This window comes from Podarcis liolepis (genome assembly GCF_965112155.1).
Source record: "Podarcis liolepis genome assembly, chromosome: 7".
NCBI lineage: Eukaryota > Metazoa > Chordata > Lepidosauria > Squamata > Lacertidae > Podarcis > Podarcis liolepis.
The window spans coordinates 55,458,971-55,484,050 of record NC_139561.1 but is presented as its reverse complement, the minus strand read 5'-3'; the positions used below and the strand labels follow the sequence as shown (position 1 = coordinate 55,484,050).

Below are 25,080 nucleotides of genomic sequence, written 5' to 3'. Positions count from 1 at the left end.
CCAACACTGTCAGCTCACTGGGTGGAAATATTACTTTTCACTGTTTAAGGATCTTAATTTAATCATGATGTGGAAAGATTCTGGCCTGTTTTGGTGTTTACCTTTTAGTGGGGTAGGGTAAGATTAATCCTTCTTATTCTTGTTCTAAAACTGCAAGTATCCAAATTTGTGGATGGCATGAACTTATTCAGGATGGTAAAATACTGAGCAGATTGTGAAGTGCTCTTAAAGGCCCATTCTAAAGTTTCTTACTAGGGGATTCAAAAAAGTACTACACACAGGTATTGCTTTTGCAGAAAAAACTATCACAAGCACACAGCATGGTCTCTCCATGTATTTTTTTTTGGGGGGGGTCCTATAATGACGCAATTACTTTACTGAGACAAATCCTGGGATGGGATGACTAATCTAGGATGCCATCCAGGATGAGGCAAGGATTCCACAAGCTGCTCCCAGAAAAATAGCTAGCAGAGATGCATGTTGTCCCGCTACAAGGAGCCTGAATGACAACATACCTGGTTCTGCAGCTGTACAGTCTGACTGAGTTGGCTGCTCTCTTGCGCAGAAAGCTTTTCCTGCAGCAGCAACAACTCTTGCTGCAGCTGCAACTTTTCCTCTTGTAGCTGGGCCAAAGAGTCCACCAACTTCTGTACCATGGGAAGCTGACGTGCCCCCGGCAAGCTGGGCCGTTTCCCACTGAAGAATCTTCCCTCTGCAACAAAGCGGGAAATTATTATCAAGCAGAGCAGGTGCCAGGCAGGGATGAGATGAGGGGAAGATTAGCATGTGATGAAGCGGAGTGCTACACCATGAAGGGCCGTGAACAGTACAAACTGCAAAGCAAGATCTTCTGATGCAAGATGAAATGCACCTGCCAAGCATTATTGCAGGAAGGATTGTTGGTGGGTGTGCGTAGGCCACGGGCTATTTCTCCCACCAAAACTCTGGGCACAGCCATCAGCCAACAAAGCCCAACATTAGCAGGTTGACCAAAGAAAGGAATACTGTGATGCTGCTGAAGTCAAAGAAAATTTACCTTGCATGTTAGATATTTACCCTCAGCAGTTGCTAAGAGGTTGGTCCAAATTTATATTCTCAAATGGTAAATTGTCCTCTCTTTGGCCTTACAGCCCATGGGGCAACTTGAAATCTGCTTTGCCCCTAATAGTCACCTAATGTTGTGCAACCCTATGCGTGTCTACTCAAAAGTAAGCCCTACTAATTGCAATGGAGATTACTCCCAGATAAGCACAGTTAGTTAGGATTGTTGTCAAAGTCTGCATAACCGCTCATGTATGGTCATACCTTGGAAGTCGAACAGAATCCGTTCCGGAAGTCCATTTGACTTCCAAAACGTTCGAAACCCCGTCAGACGTTTGGGTTCCAAAAGAACATTCGCAAACTGGAACAATCACTTCCAGGTTTCCGACGTTCTGGAGCCAAAATGTGTGATTTCCAGGGCGTTTAGGATCCAAGGTACAACTGTACTTCAAATGAACTTTTACAAAATTCAGACTTCACAACATTTTCCACATGCCCTAGGGGACATATGTTTTTCTCTCTCCCCATCCTCTGCAAAATAGCTTATTTCCCTTTTACTGAATATCTAGCTCTGCAGAATGTAAAAATATGATTACTGTTTTGTGACTTTTTAGTTGGGACATAATGAAAATTGTTACCCTAATGTTTTTATTTTAGAATTATTTTAATGGACAGGCACAGCTACTGTACCTTCCCATCTCTACCTAACAAAAATGAGTATGTCTGAGTGAAACCTGGGTTGTTTCGTATTTTAAGAAAGCATTATTCATTCGCACACGGAAATAATGGCCTCCGATCTTACAAAAAAGCACAGAGAAACAGCTTTCCAAGCACAGCGACGTAAGTACGCATCTCGGGGAGATGGCATAGTAAGACAGAAAAGACAGAGATGCCACATCACCACTTCTTGCTGCCCAAAACTCCCTGAAGAAGTTTGGCAAGTGGGATGCACACAATGACCACACAAGCATGGAGAAGAGATAAATACCACACTGCCTCTGTGCCCCAGGTGGAGGAGCTCTTCACTCACAGCAGTCTGAATTCCTGTCACCATAAGCAAGAAGAAAGAAGAACACACAGAAGACAGAACCTATGATTCCGCAAAGTCCAAAATACCCAAGTTGTTCTGTGGGCAACTAAAAATAAATACTATCTCCCTCCCTCCACCCAGCAGCTGGTTGGTGTGTGAAAGGAGCAGAGAATGGAGAGCAAAAAGGGGTCACTACATATGAGAAATAAACAGCTAATGACAGATGAAGAAATATCTATCTAAGAAATAGTTATATGATCAACAACTTTAGGATAGCATCACTACACCACATATTATTGGCACCAGCTGCTCAAAAGAAGTTGGCATTGCAGGGTTCCCTTAAAGTCTCTTCTGCTAGTGCTAGATACTACTCGTGTCTGGACCAGGCACATGGCTCTGGAAAGAGCTCCCAGACCCCACTGCCAGATAGCCAGGCTGCTCCAGAGGTTCAGCAGCTCCAGAGGGAGCCGTTTTGTCAGAGGGCAAAAAGCAGCAATGCTGAGCAGCTGGCCTTGCCTTGCAGGCTGGGGCAGGGAGAATTCCTTAGATTACCTTACATAACTTCCTCCATTACTTCTGCAGCCATAGCACACTCAAGATTGGAGACAAAAGATCTGGGTCAGCCTCCTAACAATAGAGGCAATGGCCAAAAGAGGAAAGCATCAAATCTGCCCTTGACTGTTTGAAATGAGGCACACATAGTACTCTTTCGGAGGAGGGATTTATCTTAATACCCTCTTCTAAACTGGGGTTTGTGTGTGAATGCGCATTATAGGCAGGGTCATTCCTTTGCTTCCAAGGAGAGCTACTGAGCTGTTAACAGCTGTATGACAGATAGACGTAGATGAAGTTTTTTACACTTCTGAATCTTTATGCTAGGGAAAGTTGTTTAATTTTTGTTAATTTAACATTTGTCTCAATACAGCCAACCAAAATGCCATTCAATCCCAAATGAATCATCATACTCTCAAAGAACAAACTTGGATGGTCAAGTGCTAATTGCTTTACAGGTAAAACTGGGCCACCAGAGAATAAAAAGTATGCAAGCACCCAACTTTAAAAGACTTTAAATAACAACAATCAGCCCTGGGAGCTTCAGAATATTGATGGCATAAAGACAAGGAAAAAATAATAAAGCAACAAAAGTTAATGCCTGGAAAAGGAACTTCTGCTTTGCACTGTACACCAGACAAACGCTAAGGGGACACTGCAACATTTTGGTACAGCTCATACTTGTATTTATTTCTGACATTCTGCCCTGACTTTCTATATAAAATAGGGCAGAAAGGGCAGAAAGTGTAGGTGGTTACATATATACATAGTACATATAAAAACATCCTGAAAGTGATCATGTTGTTGTTTGGTAAAAGAAACAGAAGTGGAACATTCAGGTGAATCAATATTGAACTGTTATGGAGGGTTGGAATTACAAAATTTTAATTATTTATTGACTGACTTAAGGTAATCACAGGACCATGGCTTGAGTATTAATTGATAAGGCATTTAGTGTATGCCTTCTGTCGGTACAGATATATTTTTACATGCTTATAGAACAGAAAATAGATAGACAAGGGGAAGACCTTCATCTCTGCAATGCATGCACTACACTTGCAGGCGCTTCATTAACAGCCATCACATCCAGTCCGAAATAGCCAAGGAATATCCCTGTGTGAAACCATGGAGCATGACTACCAGTCAGTGCAGACAGTATGGAGTCAGGTGGATCCATGGGTCTGATTCAGTATATTGTAGGATTATATATCACCCTGAGAGATGTGAAAGGTGATTAAAAACAGCAACAATAACAACGCTGCAGTTTCTGACAGGTAGTCAAATAATATCAAGATAAAATCACACCAATTAAAAACCAGTCAAAATAGTAACAGCAGATTATAATTACCCTGTGCTGCTTTCCCTGCACATGTCTCAAGCAGGTGACATACCCACCCATCACTTCATGATTTCCCATAGGTTGTGCTGAGCCTAGAAGAGACACCTGAGAAAAACCTGGGAACTAATACCTGCGAGGAAACAGAAGCATGTCTTACCAACCCTGACCTGGATCTAAAGTCCATTTCAGACCTCCAAGGATAAAAATGAAAGGGCTCTAACAAGGCCAACATTCAGAGCTGTCAACTGGTGTGCCAGCCTTTTTTAGAAGGGTCATCTCATAGTCATCATTCCACATCACCTAATTGTATGTCCTGCACCCAATATAGTTAATAACTCCTTGCAAATGTTACACTTGTGTGGTTCTATTAAAAGGAAAAGGATGAGTACTCCAGTCCCACTACAAACATCAAGCAGCAGGTGTAGCTGGCTTGTTAAAACATTCTCTTCTTTCCTACAATATTTTTAAGCCAATGTCTGCAGAAGGATAAACTATTTCAATATGTCCAGCTGCTCATCCAACACTCTTTCTGATGCTCATACACCGTTTATTCTACCTTTTTATTTCTACGCTGCCTTTCCCCTGTCAACCACCCTACAGGCTACAGTAAGAGAGAAAGCTGCTAGCCTAAAGTCAAGAAGCAAGTTGCTTGCATAATAGGTGGAGACTTGAATGGAGGCTTCCCGTGTCCGCATCTGACATTCTAACTACTATCCTGTCTGATAAGGAAACAGACAAGCAACCCCCACCAGTCAAAGGATCTTCTGAAGATGCCACCCAGTTCCACTTTCTAAGTTTCTGTGCGGAACTCATTTTCTGCTTACTTATTCTTTCCCCCTCCACCCTGTGCCCCTCACTCACTCTTTTCTGTCTGCAGTGCTCTTCTCCCCTCCTGGTCATAGCCGTGTTGCCATCTTGCTTTAATGCTCTCTCTTCCGTGCAAACTCTCTCCTCACACTCCTTCACTGAAGCACTTTGTTGTGAGGCCTCACAAAGGGGAGAAATGGGACTCGCTGCAACTTCCAAATCAGCACAAAACAGGGAGCACCTCCTCACTCTGATATGTCTGGGCAAGCTCAGGCAATTAAGGCTCAGAAGACCAGAGAAAGGGAAGCCAGAAGAGCAGAACTGTAACTCTCTCCTGGCATCAATTCTTCCTTTTTGGAGGGAGGTCAATAACAAGGGGTACTTAGGGTGCAGTAAGGCACAACATGTGGGGGAAATGTGCCAATGGAAAACTGACAATGGGCATATGTGTTTATTAGGCACTTATATGATAAGTAATGTCAGGAGCAGCATGTATACAAATTATATAAGGATGGAATGCACTCTGTTTCTATACTTAAAATAAAATTAGCCAAGCCATATTAAAACACCTTCTTTTTGGCCAGAACCTCCTATTCTTCTTCACCTTCATCTTTGGGCAAACAACACTACATTATATGCTTGTAAATCCCCTTAAAGTACTCCTGGTTTTGCATCTGTTAGTTACTACACTAAGGCAAATTCATAAATGAATAATCAATAATGACTCCTGGGGAGAAACCGCTACTAACACTGCACATAGGAGAAAAGAATGCTTTGTGTTCATTTGGCTTTTCTTTTATGGTGTGGCATGTCTGACAGGGAATTTGTGCAGCTGGAAACTCTACTTTAAAAAAGTCCTTGGCCAGTAAACCACAAGTTCAGCCTTGAAAGAAAACAGAGGAGCAAAAATAGGAGTGAAATAGGTGGAGGAAGCCCACACATCACAGTATCCCATAGTTAAGCCAGTGATCATGGTTTGTTTCCTCTCAGTGTATGCTGAGAGAAGGAGTGATTTGCTTACGCACAGCAAGCCATGGCTTATGGCTTTACATGGTGTGTGAACAAGGTCAATGGCTCAACCTGAAAGAAGGGACTCAAAGTCTGCACACATACACCATCTTGAATCCCTCCAGCAAAGGGACACAGTTTCAGACTAGTTTTTGCTAGTGAACTGCTGACATAGTTTGGAGTTCAAGTTTCCACTGCAAACTTCACATGGAATGTCCTTTGCCTTTTGCACATGGGCTTTTCCGAAGAATAAGCAGCTGCATATCAAGTGCACGGCATGGAACTTTCAACAGAATTCATAGGGCAATGATGGACTTCCTTTCAGATGAGATGACATGGGGAGAGAAAGCCAGTTGCTCTGCTGAAACCTCCCCCCCCAAAAAAAAAAATACTGTGGAAAATGTGGAAATTTCGGGTTGTTAAAAAGGCTTTTTAAAAGCAACAACATCAACTCTCATTCAAATAGTCTCTTTGTTCATATGATAAACAGAGTACATATTATGGCCAGTTACACTACTGCAAAATACTTACTTCCAGAATTCAAAGACAGCACTGTTAGGGGTTTTACCATTCCTACTGTCTTCATCTGGATTGTAACAACATTAGGACCAAACACATAGTTCCTGCAAAAGAGTAGCAGAACTAAACAGCCTCTAAGCACTCTCAGTTCTCACTTGCCTCCTAATCAACATACACCATCAAGGGACAATGAACCTAAAACCAAAAGCTAAGGAGACAGGGAGGGAGGGGGATGATCACCACACCCTATGTGAGGATTCACAGCAAAAGGAGGAACAGATTTTGCCAACTCGACACTAAACCCTTATTATGACAAATCCTGCAATAAGTCACTGGCTCAGCATTAGTATCTACATGAAGACACCCCCTGCTTTTATCCTATCCTATCAACCGGGATGTGTATGTTAATGATCAGAGAGAGGCAAGCAGACAAAGACATTGCTATACTGTACAACTAATCCTACTTCAGCTGAACTGTCCCTTTCCATACAGACCCCTGCCTCCAAATAAACCCTATAGCAAGCCTCACAAGATAGAACCAGGAGGAGGAGGAGGCAGACAAACACCATCACAGGTCTGCTCAGGTCCTGCCCCGCTCAAAACTCCACCCACTTTGTCCTCCCCACCCACGTTCCAAGCAACTAAACAGTCTCCAGTTTCCACATGTGGAAGGTGTGTTTGCCTCTCTTGGTTTCTGTGTTTTGCTTCCTCTTTGAATTAATTATTTTAGCATTCTGTTTCCAATAACCATATGGATCCATTTTTTTATTTTTTTTTAAAGTCATAGTTTATTAATGTTGCTTTGGGGACTCCAATCAAAAAGTGAATACAAATTAAATACATTTACATTTTAAATACCTACTTAACTAACCCATTGGGTTCCAATCTGTCTCCCTCTTTGGGGTTTAGGATAGCACACATGGCAGCAATCCTGTTTTATTCTGCCAGGGAGCTTAAATGGAAAATTCCTGACTTGCCCCAAGGTGCCAAGTATGCTTCCTGGCCAAACAGATCTGCTCCCAGGCCTCCCCAGTCCAAATCCAACACTCCAGTCACTACGCCTCATCGGCTCCCGGACTGTCTTTCCCAAATAACCAAGATGGGCGCAGATTTTGTGCATCTGCTGTACCTGAGTTATCCATGTTGACGTCAGCTTCCTGCTCCAGGATGTCGCAGCAGCTGTCAACAGCTGCCAGCCTCTGTCTTGTGCCCAGCTTGGTGATGGAGCCAACGCTTCCCTCCGTCTTCACCTGGCAACTGGCCTTTCACACCTTGGCTTGTAGAGCCTGCTGGGAAGATAAAAACCCTTGTATGGGAGGCATGCTAATAATACCAACAGCACTAAGACACTCCCAACCCAATACGGAACTATTTGCAAATAATTCATGATTCAAGTGCCTGGGGAATTGTCATCAATTAAAGTTGTTGATGATATCTTACGTCTTCTCTGCCTGACAAATATGATAATGGTTGCTGGGGGTTTTCTATATTAGATCCACAGTAAAAAAAAATACTATGTTAGCATAGTTATTATGCTACTATAGTTGACAGCCCTTGCTTAGGTCCAGAGTGTTATTTGTTTAATGGGGGGGGGGATTAAGGCTTGCCCCAAGCTAAATTATTTCTATAGAAATTAATGGAAATCCATGTTGGTTATCAATTGTTTGTAATGGGTCTATTCAGAGTAGAACACTAGCTACAACGTCAATAAGTGTGAACTATTTTCTTAACTTGCCATTTGTCAGCACCGAAAGAAACACTTTGGCACATCCAATTCTGCCACATGCACATTGTGAAATGAACTCCCATCCCTTGAAGTCTAAAACTTTCCAGGGAGGTGCCTGCTTATTAACAAGAGCAACCCACATTTATCTGCATAGCTACAACTTCCTCTGCGAGGTTTTTTGTGCCAAGAAGAAGAGGAGTTTGGATTTGATATCCCGCTTTATCACTACCCGAAGGAGTCTCAAAGCGGCTAACATTCTCCTTTCCCTTCCTCCCCCACAACAAACACTCTGTGAGGTGAGTGTGGCTGAGAGACTTCAGAGGAGTGTGACTAGCCCAAGGTCACCCAGCAGCTGCATGCGGAGGAGCGGAGACATGAACCCGGTTCCCCAGATTGCAAGACTACTGCTCTTAACCACTACACCACACACACACACAGGAGACACATAGGCAGCATTGCACTTTGAGATTGGCTGTCTTGGTTGATAGAAGCAGCCACTGAAGCTGGGCAAAAGGACATGATGGGCACTGAGGAAAGAACTGCCAGGGCGAATTGTCTTTTACTTTGCCCTCTACAATCTGGAAACCCACCACACAAGCAGATCAGTTGCTGAACACTTTAAAGATGGTCTATAAAGATGGAAAAACTCACTCTGATAAAGTCATATTGAACTTCTCACCACTTTTAAAACCACCACCACTATCCATTGGATTACGGGGAATCCAGATGTGTTCTTCCTATCACTCCCTTTGCTACCATAGCCCAGTGAAGGATAATTTTCTATGCACTGCGTACAGGATAATTTTCTGCGTTAGAATAATTTGATGGATGGATGGAAAATCAGCTTAACACCCTTGCAAGAAACATGCCCAACTTCAGCTTCCACATTCTTCTTTTTATTCCCCCTCCCCCTGCACTTTTCCTACTGCAACTCCTGCTTCTTACAACCTCTTCCCACAAACCAAGGGCCAAACTGCATGCAGCAATCTAGAGACACAGGCCCAGTTACCCAAAACGTTGTTTCTCTTCACAAGCACATTCCCTTGCCTGCCAGCCCCCATGCCAATGAAGTGGGCAGCAGAACACTGATACCAGATTGTGCCATTTCACCTGTCTTTTTTGAAGTAGAATGATTATGACATTGACCATGAGGAGCAAATTCCTCCACCACATGAAGAGAAGTATGACTTCAGCCATTGTGTCCACTGCTGTCTGTTCACTCTCACTGCCATCTGTTCCAGGATGCTGCTACTGTCAGAAGTGAAGAGCACTCAAGTTCCTACAGCTACTGTGGCAATGCAATTCCTCTCCCACTGCTATCTACAGGCTACTACACTACAATAAAAACCAGTTCAAGAATCCACTTATATCACTTATTACATTCCCAATCTACCAATGATTGATGGTGTGTGAGTGTGGGTGTGCAGACTTTCCCCATGTGTTTTATAATTCCTTTCCTGAATGGACAGTGCATCACTCAGAATGGCACAGAAAAAAATTACAAGAAATGTTTCCACTGACTCCTTGGAAGAACGCTTTGGCTAGACTTCCTCTTAAACAATAATGTAAAGTATATACTTGCTGGAAGCTCCTTTAAGAGCTGGTGCATGCGATCCTGTAGAGGAAAAACAGTACCCTGCTACATTTTTAAGAAAAGGTAGTTCCCTGACAGGTAGTCTTGTTCTTTCATCTCTGACTTTGAAATCCTTCAAGGTCATCCTCACTTGCATGGTCAGGTTTCCAAATATACCTGCTCCACACACAGAAGATGGGCATACAGTAGCAAAATAGCAACCTCAGAAGATTCTTTGCTCAGAAGACAGCAAGTCCTGCCTGTTGTTTCACAACAGATTTTTAAAAATAATATATATCTCAGAGGCACATCTGACTAAATCTCACCAAAGACAGTATAGTTAGTGTCAAAAAGCTACCTCCTTCCATGTTTTCTAGTATCTGAAGCTGGCATGCAAGCCCCTCCTCTTTCTGGCAATCTGCCAACATTTCTCTGAAGTTTGCAAATCCTGCGGCTCAAAATAGTCCAGGTCAGTGGAAGAATGGCAAGTTTCCCATTGAAACCCAAGACACAGGAATCTCTCATGAGCTGAAGAGAAGAAGAGATTCAACAAGTCTTTTGTCTCTCTACTGACCCAGCAAGGACACACCAGGCCCAGTTTCAAATGTAGGCACTAACTTTAGGAAACTCCATGGAATAAGTTCTCGGATTTCAAGACACAAGAGGATGCATGAATAATGCATGGAGAAGCACAATACAAATTTCTGTCACAGGAAAAAACAGTGTGTTGTAAATTTTCAGAAACCATTCTAAAGTTCACACGTATCCTTTCTATTATTTATACAACTTATATCTTGCTCTTTCTCCTCAACAAGCCCCAGGCAGCAAACCTAAGAAGAAACAGAGTAGTACAGGCTTCCTCAAACTCGGCCCTCCAGATGTTTCGAGACTACAATTCCCATCATCCCTGACCAATGGTCCTGCTAGGCAGGGATCATGGGAGCTGTAGGCCAAAAACATCTGGAGGGCAGAGTCTGAGGAAGCCTGAAGTAGTATAAAAGCATTTTAAAAACAGTTAAACATGTTTTTCTAAGAACATTTAGAAAACACAGTTTTACCAGTAATTTCAGGGTTGTATGGGGAAACAAGAATTCATTTAACTTCTTCCTAAAAGTCAACAACACACCTCACCAGGGAGAGCATTCCACAAATGGGAAACCACCACTGAGAAGGCCCTGTCACAATATTTCACAATACTGTAAATTTGCAATATATGTGGATGATACCACATGCACATGAACTCAGCTGCAAGGCTCAAGTTTACAGAAAATTAAATGTTATGAAAAATGCCCTGGTTATAAGCTGAATGAAAAGAAATCTTCTGGGGCATAATATTAGGAGTCAAATGTGCAACTTTATGTCAGACATGATACAAGCACCACAGAAAAAAGAAAATAAATATCTAGTGATAAAACTGGGAGATTTATACAGGTGAAAGTACTTGCTTGTGAATAAAAAATAGAAGCTAATAAAATAGGAAAGAATATTTAAATGTCATGGAAAGCAAGAATAGCAGTTGTGAAGATACGGCTCATACTTAGCATTGGGTTGTATCCAATATAAGTTCCACTCGGAGTAGAGCAATTAAAATTAATGACTATCTTAGGTCAATTTCAATTGGACTCCTCTGAGTATTATTTTTGTTTGTTTGGTTTATTATTATTGTTGTTGTTGTTGTTGTTGTTATTAATTGTATTATTATTATTATTATTATTATTATTATTAATTGTATGCTGCCCTGCACCCAAAGATTTCATGGCAGTTCACAGATTAAATGTTTTAAGATGAGAAAAGGTGATTAAAAAAATCCACAGACAGCAGTAAGACAGCAAGAGTATTTTATAAGGCGGAAGAACAAATTTCAAGTCATTCATTCTATCATTTATCATCTCAACTGGTGTCATTGTAATAAGATGCACTGTAACAAAAGATTTCCAAGAACTTTCTAATTAACTTAATAGCTGCAAGAATCAAAGGGACTAGCATATGAAAGAACATACATTGCTGAATGGTTAAATGAAATATGGAAAGTGTTGCTTATTGTGAAATTGACATATCTGGTGAAATATAATGAAAGGGTAGAAGGAATATATAAAATAAGAAGTTATAAAATGAACTGGAACTTGCCTTTTCAAACACATATTTTAACCCAAATGTCCACCTCACTTTCTGAGTTTTATAGTAGGATTGAGGAACCTTTGGTTCACGTCCTATGTGAAATCATGTAGAAATGCAGCTGGATTGACTGCATGGGGAACTTGATCGTGCAGGTAATCCCTACAAAAAGAAGGGTTGAAATCACAACCTATGAGCTGATAGGTGGTGAGTTCAAGTCTACTGGATTGGCTGCACAACCTAGTTCCCTGTGAGAAATTTGGATCACGCAGCCAATCCCTGCAAAAAGCAGGACTGAATATTAAGCCTGCTGGATTGGCTGTGCAACCTAGTTTTCAAAGAGGAACTCAATCGCCCAGCAGATGCCTGCAGAAAGGAGCTTTACTAACACTAGGCTTGGGGCTTGTAAACCAGAGAGCATAGGGCTCTGTAGTTTGCATTTGAACCACCTGACACCGGCTAATAAAGAAGAAGGTGCACTGCAGACCAAAGTCTATAGACTATCTGCAACACAGTCCCACAGAAAATGCACCACAGAATCTAATCTGGAGGTCACTGAGGCATGCATGACAGCGAAGAGCGCTATGACCATAAACTATACACAGAGCCAGCCTGTGTCTTTGTCTCTCCTGATCCTCTACTTAATTCAGCACCTGGTTTGCCACACCCACCCAAGCTTCAACAGCTGTCCTGACTCCATGCCCCCACCTATCTATCTCAACTACTAAGGCTGTGAGAGTAGCTGCTTCTATGAGGCTCACTGAAAGCACAACCCAAAATAGCAGCAAATGAAGTGATCACTCTATAAAGATGTCGCATCAAGCACCTGGGGAAGACTGAAGAATTTCAGCATTAATTTACAGTAAACATTTTATGTGCATCAGGATGCATTTTAATTAGAAGCAAAGCAAGTTTACAGGGTTCTGAATAAATAAAGCAAAAGGCTGCAGCAAATCAGATGCGAAACTAGATACAGAAAAGAAAATCTCTTTGAAGAACTTTATTTTTTGTTGTGTCTGATCTCAATAATGCTGACAAGACAGGTTGCTGCAATCAGGAGTCATCCAACAGCAGACCGAAGAGTCAGAAGAAATACTGGCAAGGAAAGAAGCCCAACCAGTCCAAGATTGTGTAAGCCAGGCACCTGTGCCAGATCCCCAAAGAAAGCACAGCAGGCAGGAGAATGGGATGGTCCCAACACGTGAGAGGAAGGAAACTATCATTTGGAAGGCTCGTAAGACTCTGGCTGGCTGGCACCCAGAGACAGCAGAAATGGAAAGGCCTCACACCAGCCTCCTCACTTCCAGTGCTTGCTCATCTTGGCAGCCGTGTCCATTTTCACCAAGACATACGGCGTACTCTTAATCCCAGCAGCACCAGGGCCCAAGACAAGGGACTGTGTGTTTGCACTAATTTCCATAGGCTCAGGATGAGAACAACCACTGACCTTAGACAAGCAGTCTGAGTACATCCAGAACAAGCTCGATTATTAGCAAAGCAGTTGGGCCAAGGGAAGTGGGGGGGGGGGTCACAGTCAGGTTGAAATTTCGCTACCTTTAAAAATATTTTAGTTTTCTTACAGTCACTAACTGCCCGTGTAGTGTGCCCCTTACCTAGCCTGCCCCACCTCCCACATCATACCTCCCCCTACCCTTATTTTCATTATAAGGGTGGTATACTAAGTGTATATTGACCTCTAAAACCAAAGATGTTTCAGGTGAATTTGAACTTTTAATCCCTGATTAAAAATATTGTGTATTTTAAGTGGAGGAATGCTATAAAATGCAGTTTTATTATAAATAATTTGCAAACCTGCCACTTTTTGATAATTTCCAAATAGTTGTTTTAAATGGGGAGCTGCAGCTAATGGGTCAAACAGCATAATAACCATAATATCCATAACCATAAATTAATTAGGTGTTCTTTCCCCTTTATTTTAAGACCTTTAATAATGGCATTAACTATTATCACTGCTGCCAAAGGTCCCAAAGTGAGGACAAATAATAATAGGGCAGTGGGGCATGCCTTCTTAGTACCTCTAGATTTTTTAAATGAATTTGAATTCATAGCCATTAATTCTAACCTTAGGGTTAATTAATTCTAACCTTAGAGGGTTGGTAAGAGGGTTTGATGGTATTAGTTATGTGTGGTGCTAGCTACAGGAGAAAACTATTTTCTATATAATCAAAGGCTTTAAAGGTATCTATAGCTACCTTTTCCATTGTTGAGAGGAAAAAGCTGCTCATGCTTCTGAGGCACAACAAACCTACATTGGTTTAAGACTCATGCAAGGGAATGCGGCTAATAGGTAATTATCAGTGTTTGTTCCAAAGGACATTGCCCCACATTGCTTTAGAGAAGTCATTGAAGCTATAATTGTATAAAATAAATACATGTTTGCAGAATTGATAGGACTCAAATATTACTTCTATCCTTCTTGGGAGGAGAGAGAGAGAGAGAGAGAATTTCTGGGAGATCATAGAACTTTTACAAAATGTCTCTGTGTTAGGCACCCAGTGTGCATGCGCAAACACACACACACACACAGAGAGATATGGCTGTTTGGGTGGGGCATGGAAAGTGAAGGAAGGGCCTCTGTATATCAGTCTTTAAGGAACAACAATGGGAGAGGGCTATCGTACGCATCTCCTGCTTGGCTTCTCTTAGAGTTCTGGTTGGCCACAATGGAAAATGAGGTGTAAATAATGTTTGGACTTGATTCAACAGTGCTCCTCTTTATGTTCTTATGAGAGGAGACAGAGAGGCACATCAGTCTCAGATATAATTCCTCCTTGCTCCTGGGAAGAGTGATATATTATACACAATGGACACTACTAGATCTGTAGGGCAAACTTAAAAGGGAAAAGCAATAGAAATAAATGGTCTGCTATTCTGTATTACGAAGGTTTGATATTCTGCATTTTTCCACAGAGAAATCCAGGAATTAGTGACCCCGCCCAGTAAGATTCCCCTTGTATGGGATAGGTGGGAAACCAAACTGGAAATCAAATTACTACTTTTACGATGGACAATGTGTGCATGTGCCACTGGAAGCTATAAGAGAAACACCCTGACAAACTATTTATTGAAGCACATGAATATGGCAGAAAGGCCATCCCGTCAAATAATCAGCACAGCTTTTTGCAACCATATATCAGCAGAGATGCCAGCATTAATCAATTAAATTAGTGCAGAGGCCAAGAATCACAATCAACAAACCAATCTGCAGCTTTCAAGGAACACTGAAAGGTATTGGGATAGGAGGCTGCAGCAAACTAGTGCAGACATCAGTGACTACCATCAATGCTCCATGTTACCAGGTAGAACTGCCAACTTATTAGCATTGTTAATCACCTGACCGTTTAACTGATTGAAAGTATATCTATATTAATAAAGCCTCAATCAAACTGCCTTTGAGGGATCTTGACAGAAGCAAACTATTTATTTTCATCAAACTCTGAGGGAAATGGAATACTTCCCACAACAGTTGCATACCAGAATCACAATTGTTTCGAGAACTAAACAAGGTCAAGAACTATCAGCATTATGAAATATTCAGGTTTAAAAGACACCTTGACATTGACAACAATCTTCAGTTGCTTTCAATGCTACCAAGAACATAAGCCTTTGTGATGCCACTCTAAAAGTGTCCCTCTTTGCTAGCTTTGGATACAAAGTGGAAGGAAAATCCATTAGATTACAAAGGGAGGGGTGGGAGAACAAGTTTGTGGGGCATCCATGGCTGAATGGCTTTTCACTGCTGTGAATTCAGTAATATTTGCTCATTGTTATTCCCAGTGATTAACAGGAAGTCAATTTTCAATCTGCAGTTAAAGTTTAGTCAATTAATTGTACTGATTAAATCAATTAAAGTAGGCAATCCTATTATATGGTGGCATCTAACATGCTATGTAGGGACATAACAAGGGGACAGACACTCTCTACCTATTAAACAATTCCCTTTCCCAGGGCTGTTGTGAGGATGAAAAACAGTTTGTGATGCAAGCTAGAAATACAGATAAAAACGACAGCATTACTATAAAGGTGTATGACCAAAAATTCTTGTTTCCAATGCCAGTAGGAATGGAATTAATGCTTTGCTGGGTATTATTTTAGTTTAGTTGCTTGAAGCATGCTTTAATTGTTAAAAAGTAATTATTTTTTATATGCCATAAAGGTACAGATAATCTTTGACCTTTCTGTTAGGAAAACACAGCCAACCCAATGTCAGATCACTCAACTATTTCCACACATACCAGTCAGACACATGTTGGTCCTATGTATCTTACTCAGTTTCCTCAAGGAGGGAAAAAAGAATGTGACTAGTTCAGAAAAAGTGAACACACTTGCAGTGCCTTCTGTTCCTCCCTGCTTTTCCATGAAAGACAGATAAGTGATCCCACAGATCTCTCCTGAGTCCGTAATGGGGGCAGTGAAGAAATGAACAACCATAGCGCGCCATCCCTAAACTTGCCTGAAAGGTACAGTCTCTGACCTTGAAGCCTTTTGCCCCAATCCCAAATGTCCACAGACAAAATGTGTTTACTCATTAGTGACCAAAGGCCCTCTGTGTATGCTCAGAGGCATTTTAACCTTTACAGCTTCACATGTTTCAGGACTGAGTTCTGGCATTGAAACTTGATTTTGGTGCTAAGCTCTGGAGAACTCTAGCTTAAGCCCCGCGCAGAACTAGGATGGAAAAAGATATAGGTAACTGCACAGTTCAAGAGTAATCCTATATTTTCTTCTGGTCCAATTGTACATTCCTCTTTGCCAGAATTTCAGACATACTGTGACATTAGTGGATTGTCATCCTTGCTGTATATGATACATTTTTAATACTTAAGAGAGGAAACAGGAGAGAATATGGAACATAAGAGTTAGAGGTTCAAATATACATGTGAAAATTCTAGACACCCTATTTGTTTATTTCTCTCTCAATTGAGCTTCAGCATCTACCCCTAGAGCAGCCTTCCCAAACCCTGATACATGTCAGATATTTTGGGTCACAACTCTCACAGCACCAGCTCTGCTGGAGTAGACAATATAGGTGAGGCAGATGTAAGTAAGTCCAAAACCTCTGAAGCACATCAAGTTACAGAAGTCTGCCCTAGAGTAATCCCAAAGGTAGAGAGGAACCAGAAAAAGGATGCTGTTCTGACTCACCGTGTAGACGGCAAGCTAAACAGCCACCATCAGTTCAATAGGCATCAGTCCCTTTAAAAACGTATCAAATCAAATGCACTTACCCGGCTTTATCTGCTGCCAAAGATAACAAGACCACAAGGACAAAGTGAGACCACGTGCTTTTCTCCAATGTAAGCCAATGATTTGTTTTTCCAATGCTGTTAAAATGTAACTTTTCTCTGGAGGAAAGAGTAGGGACAAAAGTCTTCGTCCTCCAGCCTGGCAGTAGCACCTTTGTCTGCCAAGCCCTGGAGTTGCCTAATTGTTGGTGTCTGTTTTAGTCTCTCTTCCTCCGAAACCCTCCACTCATCTGTGGCATCTAGAATGGAATGCCAGAAATGCAGCAGTGCTGGTTACTGAGTCGCTCCTGGCAGCAGCAGCAGCAGTGAGAAAAAGGGTGGAGGAGGCATGTAGGATGATCCAAAAGGCAACACTCACACTGTGTTTGGTAGGAGGTGCTTTCCTCCTCAAGTTTCTCACTCAGGCAGGTCCCGGGTCATGACGTGGGATTCTAAGGCAGGCAGGCATCTGCAAGAAAACAGAACAGGTATTTCAACGGAGGCACAGTTCCAAAATCCCAGAAGTTAGTAAACAAAGACAAGATGTACAGATGTCTTGGCTGCTCCAGAATTAAGTGCTACTTTTTTTGTATATTGCAAAAGATGCATTTTTAGCACTCAATGCCTGCCACTAGACACTTTCGTACTTGCAAATGAGTAAGGCTGTTTCCCCACCTGAAATATGTAGCTAGCAACCTATGTTTCAGGGCGGGATGCTGGTTGCAGCCTTTGTTCACTCTGCGGTGTCTGACCACAAAGGTGCTTGAGATGTCACTCCGGTGAGCAAAGTCAGTGGTTGAACAGGAGGCTTAAAAAACATTCATCAGAACGGTAGCTCGCTGCGCTCTGTGCCCATTCTGCCCACCTACTGGGACTGGTAGTAATAAGAAAGGGCAACTTAACAAGTTCAATTTAGAATACCAATCGTGCAGAGGCTTCCCTGGCGTTCTTTTCCATTTACAATTCATTGGTGGCCCTAGGATTGCTGATTCTCCCCTCTGCAGAATTACTCCATTGACTGGCACATTCGGGATCAGAAACTCAAACCTGGGCTCTAGATGTGCCGATTCCCTGTGACAAGCACAAGAGGATCAGCTCCTGCCAGAAGGCACTGGCAGCCCTCTGTCTCCTTAAGCAGGGCAATTTTCGGGCCCGCTCCTGGGAGTTTGACTAAAGGAGGGAAAGGGCTGTCCTGCCAGCCTCCCAGCCTGACATTTACCGAGACAGACGGAGATGTCGATGGAGACTTCCGAAAACAGGAGCCTGCTTCGACTCGGAGACAGCTGAACCCCTCCTGGGTTTCGGGTCAAGCTCTCCCGCCGCCCTCCCTCTCACATTCCAACAGCAAGCCACGCCCCGAAATGGGCAACAAGGGTGCAGCTTATAAAGGTTTGTAGACAAGCTAATCGGGAGATGCCCGGTTCAGACGTGCCAAGCAGCTTGACCGACCGACCGCCGCGGTCCACCAACGCCGGAGGAGAGCCAGCACCTCCCGAACGCGGGCGGCGCCCAGAGGCCCGGCGAGAAGCACCTCCCCAATTCCTTCGTTGTTGCTGCTGCTGCGGCGAATGCGCGCGGAAACTCCTCCTCGGCGAGCCGCTTCAAACTGGCCACGGCGCTAGTCCCTGGCGTTGCGTCCGGCCGCTGACGAGTCAGGAGCTTCGCCCTCGCCGAGAAGGAAAAGCTAACGCTCTCTTGAGCCGCCGCCCGCCTCGCTCAGAGCTCCGAGGCAGGCGTGGCCGGGGCTGACTCGCGTCTCGTCAGGATCCTTCGCGCGCACGTGGCCGCCCCTCGCACCCCCTCAGAAGACGTTGTCGTCGTTGGTTTGTCGGCCAGCCGAGAAACAGCGTCCCCGAGCGACCTCCCTCCTAGGCCCACCTTCACCTTGTCAGTTAGAAAAAGGAGGACAAAAAGGCCCGGCCCGGGACAGGCGCCTCAGGGAGAGATTCCGATGGCAGAGGCATTGCTGTCTAGGCAGCCCATGCTACCGCGCGCGCGCGCTCCCGACAGAGCCAGAGCGGGAGCCGCCGCCGCCGCCCCCTTCGCAAGGAACGAGCGCCTACTTGCCGCTGGTTGCCATGGCAACCCCGCCTGCTCCGGCCTTCCTGAGGAAGCGCCGGGGACGAGCACACGGACATGGGGTGGGGTGGTTTTTTTTGGAAAAGAAACCTGCAATTTCCCCCTGTGAGTGGGTTGGGCGCGGCGAAAGCCAGCCAAGGCAAGGGTACTTTGGTTTCCCCCGCGCCACCAGTAAATACTGTAACGGTATTCATTTGCCTCAGTGGGAGTGAGGAGCTCCCGCTGTTCTTTCCCCCACCCCAGCAGCGGTGCTTTTACCTTCCTGGGCAAATCCTGGCCTCTATTAGCCACCTTGGGAGTGTGGTGGAATGTTCGGAGGGACACGTTTATTGTATGATTTTATTTGTTTCATAAAAATGTTAATTGTAAAAAATGCAAAGCAAAATATCCAAAAGGATTAGCAAAAAGAATGAAGCAGTAAAATTATCAGTTTAAAACTGCTGTTTTATTCAAAGCTATAGCATTCAAAAGATAATTAAAAACAATGATAAGCCCTTTCATCACCACCACCACCACCACCATTATTTTATTTCTTAAGCACTCCCTCCTCCTGAGAGCCTAGGGCAGCTGGCAAAAACACAGCATTAAAAACAAAAGTAGATCCAGGGTGCTACCAGTAAGAAGGCTTCGTCCCACAGCTCCCAGCCAGGTCTCCCACCCCTGCAGTTAGCAAAACTTGGGTTGGCTGGTTGAGGGGAAGGCAGTCCTTGAAGGAACGTGGCTTAGGCCTTATTTAGGGCTTTGTACTGGCACCACCAGTCACTGGCAGCCAAAGCAGTGCTTTCAGGATTATTATACAGTCAAGCCTCGGTTGTCAAACTTAAACCATTCTGGAAGCCCGTTTGGCTTCCAAAAAACGTTCAAAAACCGGAACGCACACTTCCAGGTTTTTGACATTCAGGAGCCAAAAAGTACAGTAACAAAGGTGTTCGGGAGCCGAGGTTTAACTGTAACGTGATCCTAGTATTCTGCACTAGTTGCAACTTCTGAAGTGTTTTCTGGGGAAGTCCAATGTAGAGCACATGGCAGTAATTCAGGCAGGAGTTTATCAGAGCATAAACTCATACCCTCCAATATTTCTCCAATGAAAATAGGGACGTCCCATTCCATAACGATCATTTTACTGTTTATACCCTATATATCTTACTGGGTTGCCCCAGCCACTCTCAGCAGTTTTCAACATATATCAAAACATAATAAAACATTTAAAAAGTTTTAAAAACCTTCCCTATACAAGATTTTCTTCAGACGGCTCAGAGGTTGGATAACTCCATACCCTCCAGCATTTCTCCAATGAAAATAGGGACATCCTAAAAAAGTGGGACATTCCAGGATGAAATCAGAAACTGGGATGGCTTATCTAAATCAGAAACATCCCTGGAAAATAGGGGCACATGGAGGGTCTGTAAACTACTGTGGCCAAGTTATCACAGTACAAAAAGAGCTGTAGTCTTCCTCCCCAAGGAGAATGGTTTTCTTGAAGGTTAGGTACACCTTCAGAAAGTTAAGAGCTAGACCTTGGCAAACAGCGTGAGCACAACCTTCCTTATCATTAGCTCACCTGATCTGAAGCCAGAGCAAAACTTCTGCTTTAACCTGTCTCCTGCCTGCCTGTTTTTAGAAATAGACTATATGAAATAGACTATAGACATTGCATGTATTTAGTTAATAATATCCTGCCTTTCGTGTGAATCCCAGAGTTGGTAATAATAAGAGTTGTACCTTGGTTTTCAAACAGCTTAGTTCATGAACAACTTGGAACTCAAACATTGCAAACCCGGAAGTAGGTGTTCCAGTTTACGAACTTTGCCTTGGAAGCCAAACGTCCAGCGCAACTTCTGCAGCTTCTGATTGGGTGCAGGACGCTCCTGCAGCCAATCGGAAGCCGCACCTTGGTTTCTGAACATTTCAGAAGTTGAACAGACTTCTGGAATGCATTCTGTTTGAAAACCAAGGTACGACCGTTAAAAAACCCAACAGTGATAAACAATAAAAGAAAGAAACATCTAACAAACCCAATGAAACAATCAGTTGTAACAGATAATCAGCAGTACATTATAACCACATTATAGCTGCATAGGTATATAGCTACTCATAAGAGCCCAGGTAAAAAGGTGGGCCTTAGATTGGCTCCAGAATGTCAAGTCAAGTTTATACCATTTGCACCTCCAAAATAAAGGTCCCACCACAGAAAAGGCCATTGAAAACACATGGTCCATAACCATGATTTGCATAGGTAGACATTCCTCAAAACAAAAAACGAGATATTCTTGTACCATGTCACAAACCATTTCCTCAGATTTGGCCATGGCGTCTTCCATGCTGAGTGTGACACATAAGCAGAATCCTCATATGAAAGATGGGTGCTAATTGTCTTATGTAAGCCACACTGTTTTGCAGATAATTGCCATACACGAATGCACAGTTTGAATTCTTACTGTAGTCTTCACCGGCCCAGCTGGCTGGGACTGATAAAAGTTATAGTCCTAAATGGAGGGCACCGGGTTGGCGAAGGTTGCACTCAGATGGATATATTTGAATCAACACATGCATTTCATCTAGGAGAGTCTAAAAGCAAGGGCAGCAGCTTAATTCTGGGTAGGATTATGGATGCCTGATACACTCCCTCACTACTGGTTTTGCAATTAACTGTGACAGATGAGAATCACCACTGCACTGAAACCTGATTACCTGAAAAGGGCAGTAGAGTAGCATGTTGAGATGCTTAGATGGACTGATACTGTACAGGCCAGACTTTCCCTCCACCTCTTTCTAGTAGTAATGGGTCTGTTCAACAGAAAAGCTTTCTGTGTTACTGTGTTTGGATTTGGAGCAGTAGATTCCCTGCTTCACTGGCAGTTATGGGGTAGTTTTACAAATATAGGTTAAACATTTGCCTGAGGCAGTAACTAGCTAATGCAGAAGGCACACTAAATATAGACATGTTTTGATTTCTGTCTCCGTTGCACTCTGCTGTGCAAATAAATTACGAACTGGCTCTCCTGAACTCAGAAGGTTCAGATAGGTTTTTGTTTTTGTTTTTCTAGAGACTTCAATAGCATGAAATGGTCTTCATATGAGTCATCATTTCTTTTAAGAGTCTTCACCACTAAGGCATGTATCAGTTTCATTTTAAATGAACACAAAACCAACATGAACTGGAGTGGACAATCCTCTACTGCCTTGACAGCATTTCCAAGAGACTCTCCAGCGATTAGCCACACAATTTCTTTTTTGTTGAAAGAAATGTATTGTCTTGAATGAAAAGAATCAACTACAAGAAGTTAGCAATTGAGGAATATCAACTAAATACAGACTAAAATAGATCAACAACAATTCAATATGATTGGGGGGGATTAAGGGTCAATTAAGTGTTTAATTGAGTTCAATATATAATCATGATATAAGCACCTTGGTTATTTATATTGCTATTTCCCTGTCAACATTTCACAGATGATAAGAAAAGCATGAGCAGTAATGGCATGGTGGGGCCAACACAGTTCAGACAATTGAGACTCTTAACATGCTGCAAGCAGCAAACAGGATCTTTACAAGTGGGTGAATGCCATAGATTAGGAGGTAGGCAAACTCCAGGCTTACATGATCTACTGTACTTTACTTTGTCCTAGAAGCTCAAGGTCCATGAACCAGAGCTGGATATAAAGTGGTGGCTAGGTGGGGGGGGCGGAGTCAAGCAGCATAGGGTTAAAGAAGAGACCATGCCTCTGAGTACATGATCAATGCAATAACTTGATTTTTAGTACCATAACTCATGACTTGTTACACAAAATCCACTCCTGGTTTCCTCCCCACCCCCTACATCCCAGCAGCTTAATTTAAAGAAGGAGGGAAGCATTTTTGTTGCTGCTAATTGTAAACTTAGATGATTTGCAGCAAATCAGCCCCAGATCAACCAATCTAGATCCCAATCTACCTTCAGCCTACCACTGCAATAGATTAAGTCCATGAAGACAGAAGGCAAAAGCAGTGAGGCAACTCCCAGACTACAATGCTTCAGATACATGTATGTGCTGGAACAATGAATTACAGTGGTACCTCAGGTTACATATGCTTCAGGTTACAGACTCCGCTAACCCAGAAATAGTGCTTCAGGTTAAGAACTTTGCTTCAGGAGGAGAACAGAAATCGTGCTCCAGTGGCGCAGCAGCAGCAGGAGGCCCCATTAGCTAAAGTGGTGCTTCAGGTTAAGTACAGTTTCCGGTTAAGAACAGACCTCCAGAACGAATTAAGTACTTAACCTGAGGTACCACTGTATGCATTTATACTATTTAATATATACTAGTCCCATATTTGAACTGAGGAAAGCCAAGGCACTGCAAGAGCACAATATATTTCCCTTTAAGAATTCTGCCCAATGATTCAGTGACTGATCTTGACTTCATAGCTGAGAATTCTTAAGCAGAAATAACAGTTGCATTTTAATGATACAAGTACCTTTTGCCCTATGCAGAGTGCTTCTCCTTCAACTGCAGCCTTTCTCCTTCCCAGAAGCAGATCTTATGTGAAAGCCCAAGGAATTTTCTAGAAATTAAGCACTGATTCCCCGTTCTGTTGCCAGGAAACTCAGCCACAGAACACAGGCATTCTGTTTTCTTCCACATACCAGCTGATTCCTAGCCCCCCCCCCCTTTTGCAGCAACTCTTCAAAACAAAGCAGCTTCTTTTTCTCATGACTCTCCCCTCTCTGAACAAGCACTCTGCAATCGACCCAATTTGCACCAAGACTTACCAGGCCTCAGCCCATGCACCTTGACTTGAGCACTGGCGCTGAGTCCTGGAGCATGGGAAGAAAAGTACACCCCAGCATGTGCCAAGTGCCTTTCTGACACTACTGAGCAACTGCAATCTCTTTCTCTCACACCCCTCATTCAGGAAAAAGTTGAGTGTGGGTCCGCTGTCAAGTGCCTCTGCAACAAACCCACTTCTGGTTTCCTCGCCTTTGCCAGATAACTCCCCTCACTCCAGCAGAATATACCGTAAATAATGCCCTTTTAATTTTTTTAAGTACTTACAGCACAGTAAAAGAGAAACTTTTCATTGCTCATACAGTATATTGTTGTGCTTTCCTCCCTCTCTCTGTAGTTCAGGCCACTGAGGGAACAGAATGAATATCAATAGCTGGAAGGAATGGAGGAGAAATTCATTTGGTTCACTAAAACAAGAAACCTTCCTGATTCTAACCTCCTGAAGCAATAAGTGAATCTGGACACAGTTACCCTTCACAATCTGCACATCCGAATTTTTTTAATGATGCACTTTTCCTACCATACAAGTCCACACAGAAGGGCATACATTAGTGAAAGTAACTATAAAACTGTATTTGTATTAGGGAAATGTGCTTGCAAAAATGTGCACACTAGGCCAAATTGTGTGCAAAAAATGCATCTGTTAGGAGAAACATGCATACAAATTCATAACATTTTCAAAATGTGGACATTTAAAATAAAAAATTGCAAATAGATGGTGTAATGGGACAAGCTGACCTTAAGGGTGGAAAAGTTAGAAACAGAGAGAAGCTTAAATGGACACATCCACCCACCCCTTGGGCAGTCTATCTATTCCACGTAATAAATATCCTTTTCATTTCCTAGGCATAATAGCATTCTATTCCATAATGGTTTTTCATTTAAATTGATCCCTTGTGTCTATTCCAGAGAGAACAAGCTACATTTGTGCTGGGCTGCGCTGGTCACAATTTTACTGAGACTAGAGACTCAGGTGCCCCATCCACTCAATTAAATTTGGTTATACCATACAGGCGAAAGTCTAGATAAGTTCATTTCTTCTAAGCACACTATGTGAACAGGCACTGCTTGGCAGCTGTGAATTAAATTGAGGGGTAGGGGCAGCCCTGACAGGAATTCTGATGGGAAAAATGTGAGTCCAGAGGAGCTTGCTGCTATGCAAGGGGGGCTAAGGAAGGGTGACACCCAGAATATGAAGTGGCAAATGAGTTCATCAGTGCTGACAGTTGTCACTGCTCGTAACAGAATTGAGAGTAATAATCTCAGACATTTTCCTCAT

The 25,080-nt window shown here is 42.9% G+C and overlaps 1 protein-coding gene across 23 annotated transcripts in view; it reads right to left on the bottom strand.

The window, feature by feature from the left end:
• The window catches only part of KIFC3 (kinesin family member C3), a 39,018-nt gene extending 15,386 nt beyond the window's left edge, over window positions 1-23,632 (bottom strand). For 2 of the 23 annotated variants that reach the window (XM_083513904.1, XM_083513911.1), the window contains exons 1-5: window positions 18,176-18,477; window positions 16,960-17,425; window positions 7,426-7,582; window positions 6,309-6,400; window positions 516-712 (exon numbers count right to left, since the gene is read on the bottom strand). In XM_083513904.1, the coding sequence (XP_083370030.1) occupies window positions 516-712; window positions 6,309-6,363 (252 nt within the window). In that variant the 5' untranslated portion in view covers window positions 6,364-6,400; window positions 7,426-7,582; window positions 16,960-17,425; window positions 18,176-18,477. Of the gene's footprint in view, window positions 1-515; window positions 713-2,029; window positions 2,086-4,823; window positions 4,950-6,308; window positions 6,401-7,425; window positions 7,586-16,959; window positions 17,426-17,631; window positions 19,002-23,490 lie in introns of those variants that run through there. The other 21 variants (XM_083513898.1, XM_083513914.1, XM_083513899.1 and 18 more) reach the window with 19 other exon arrangements.
• Between the last annotated feature and the right edge of the window lie 1,448 nt (window positions 23,633-25,080).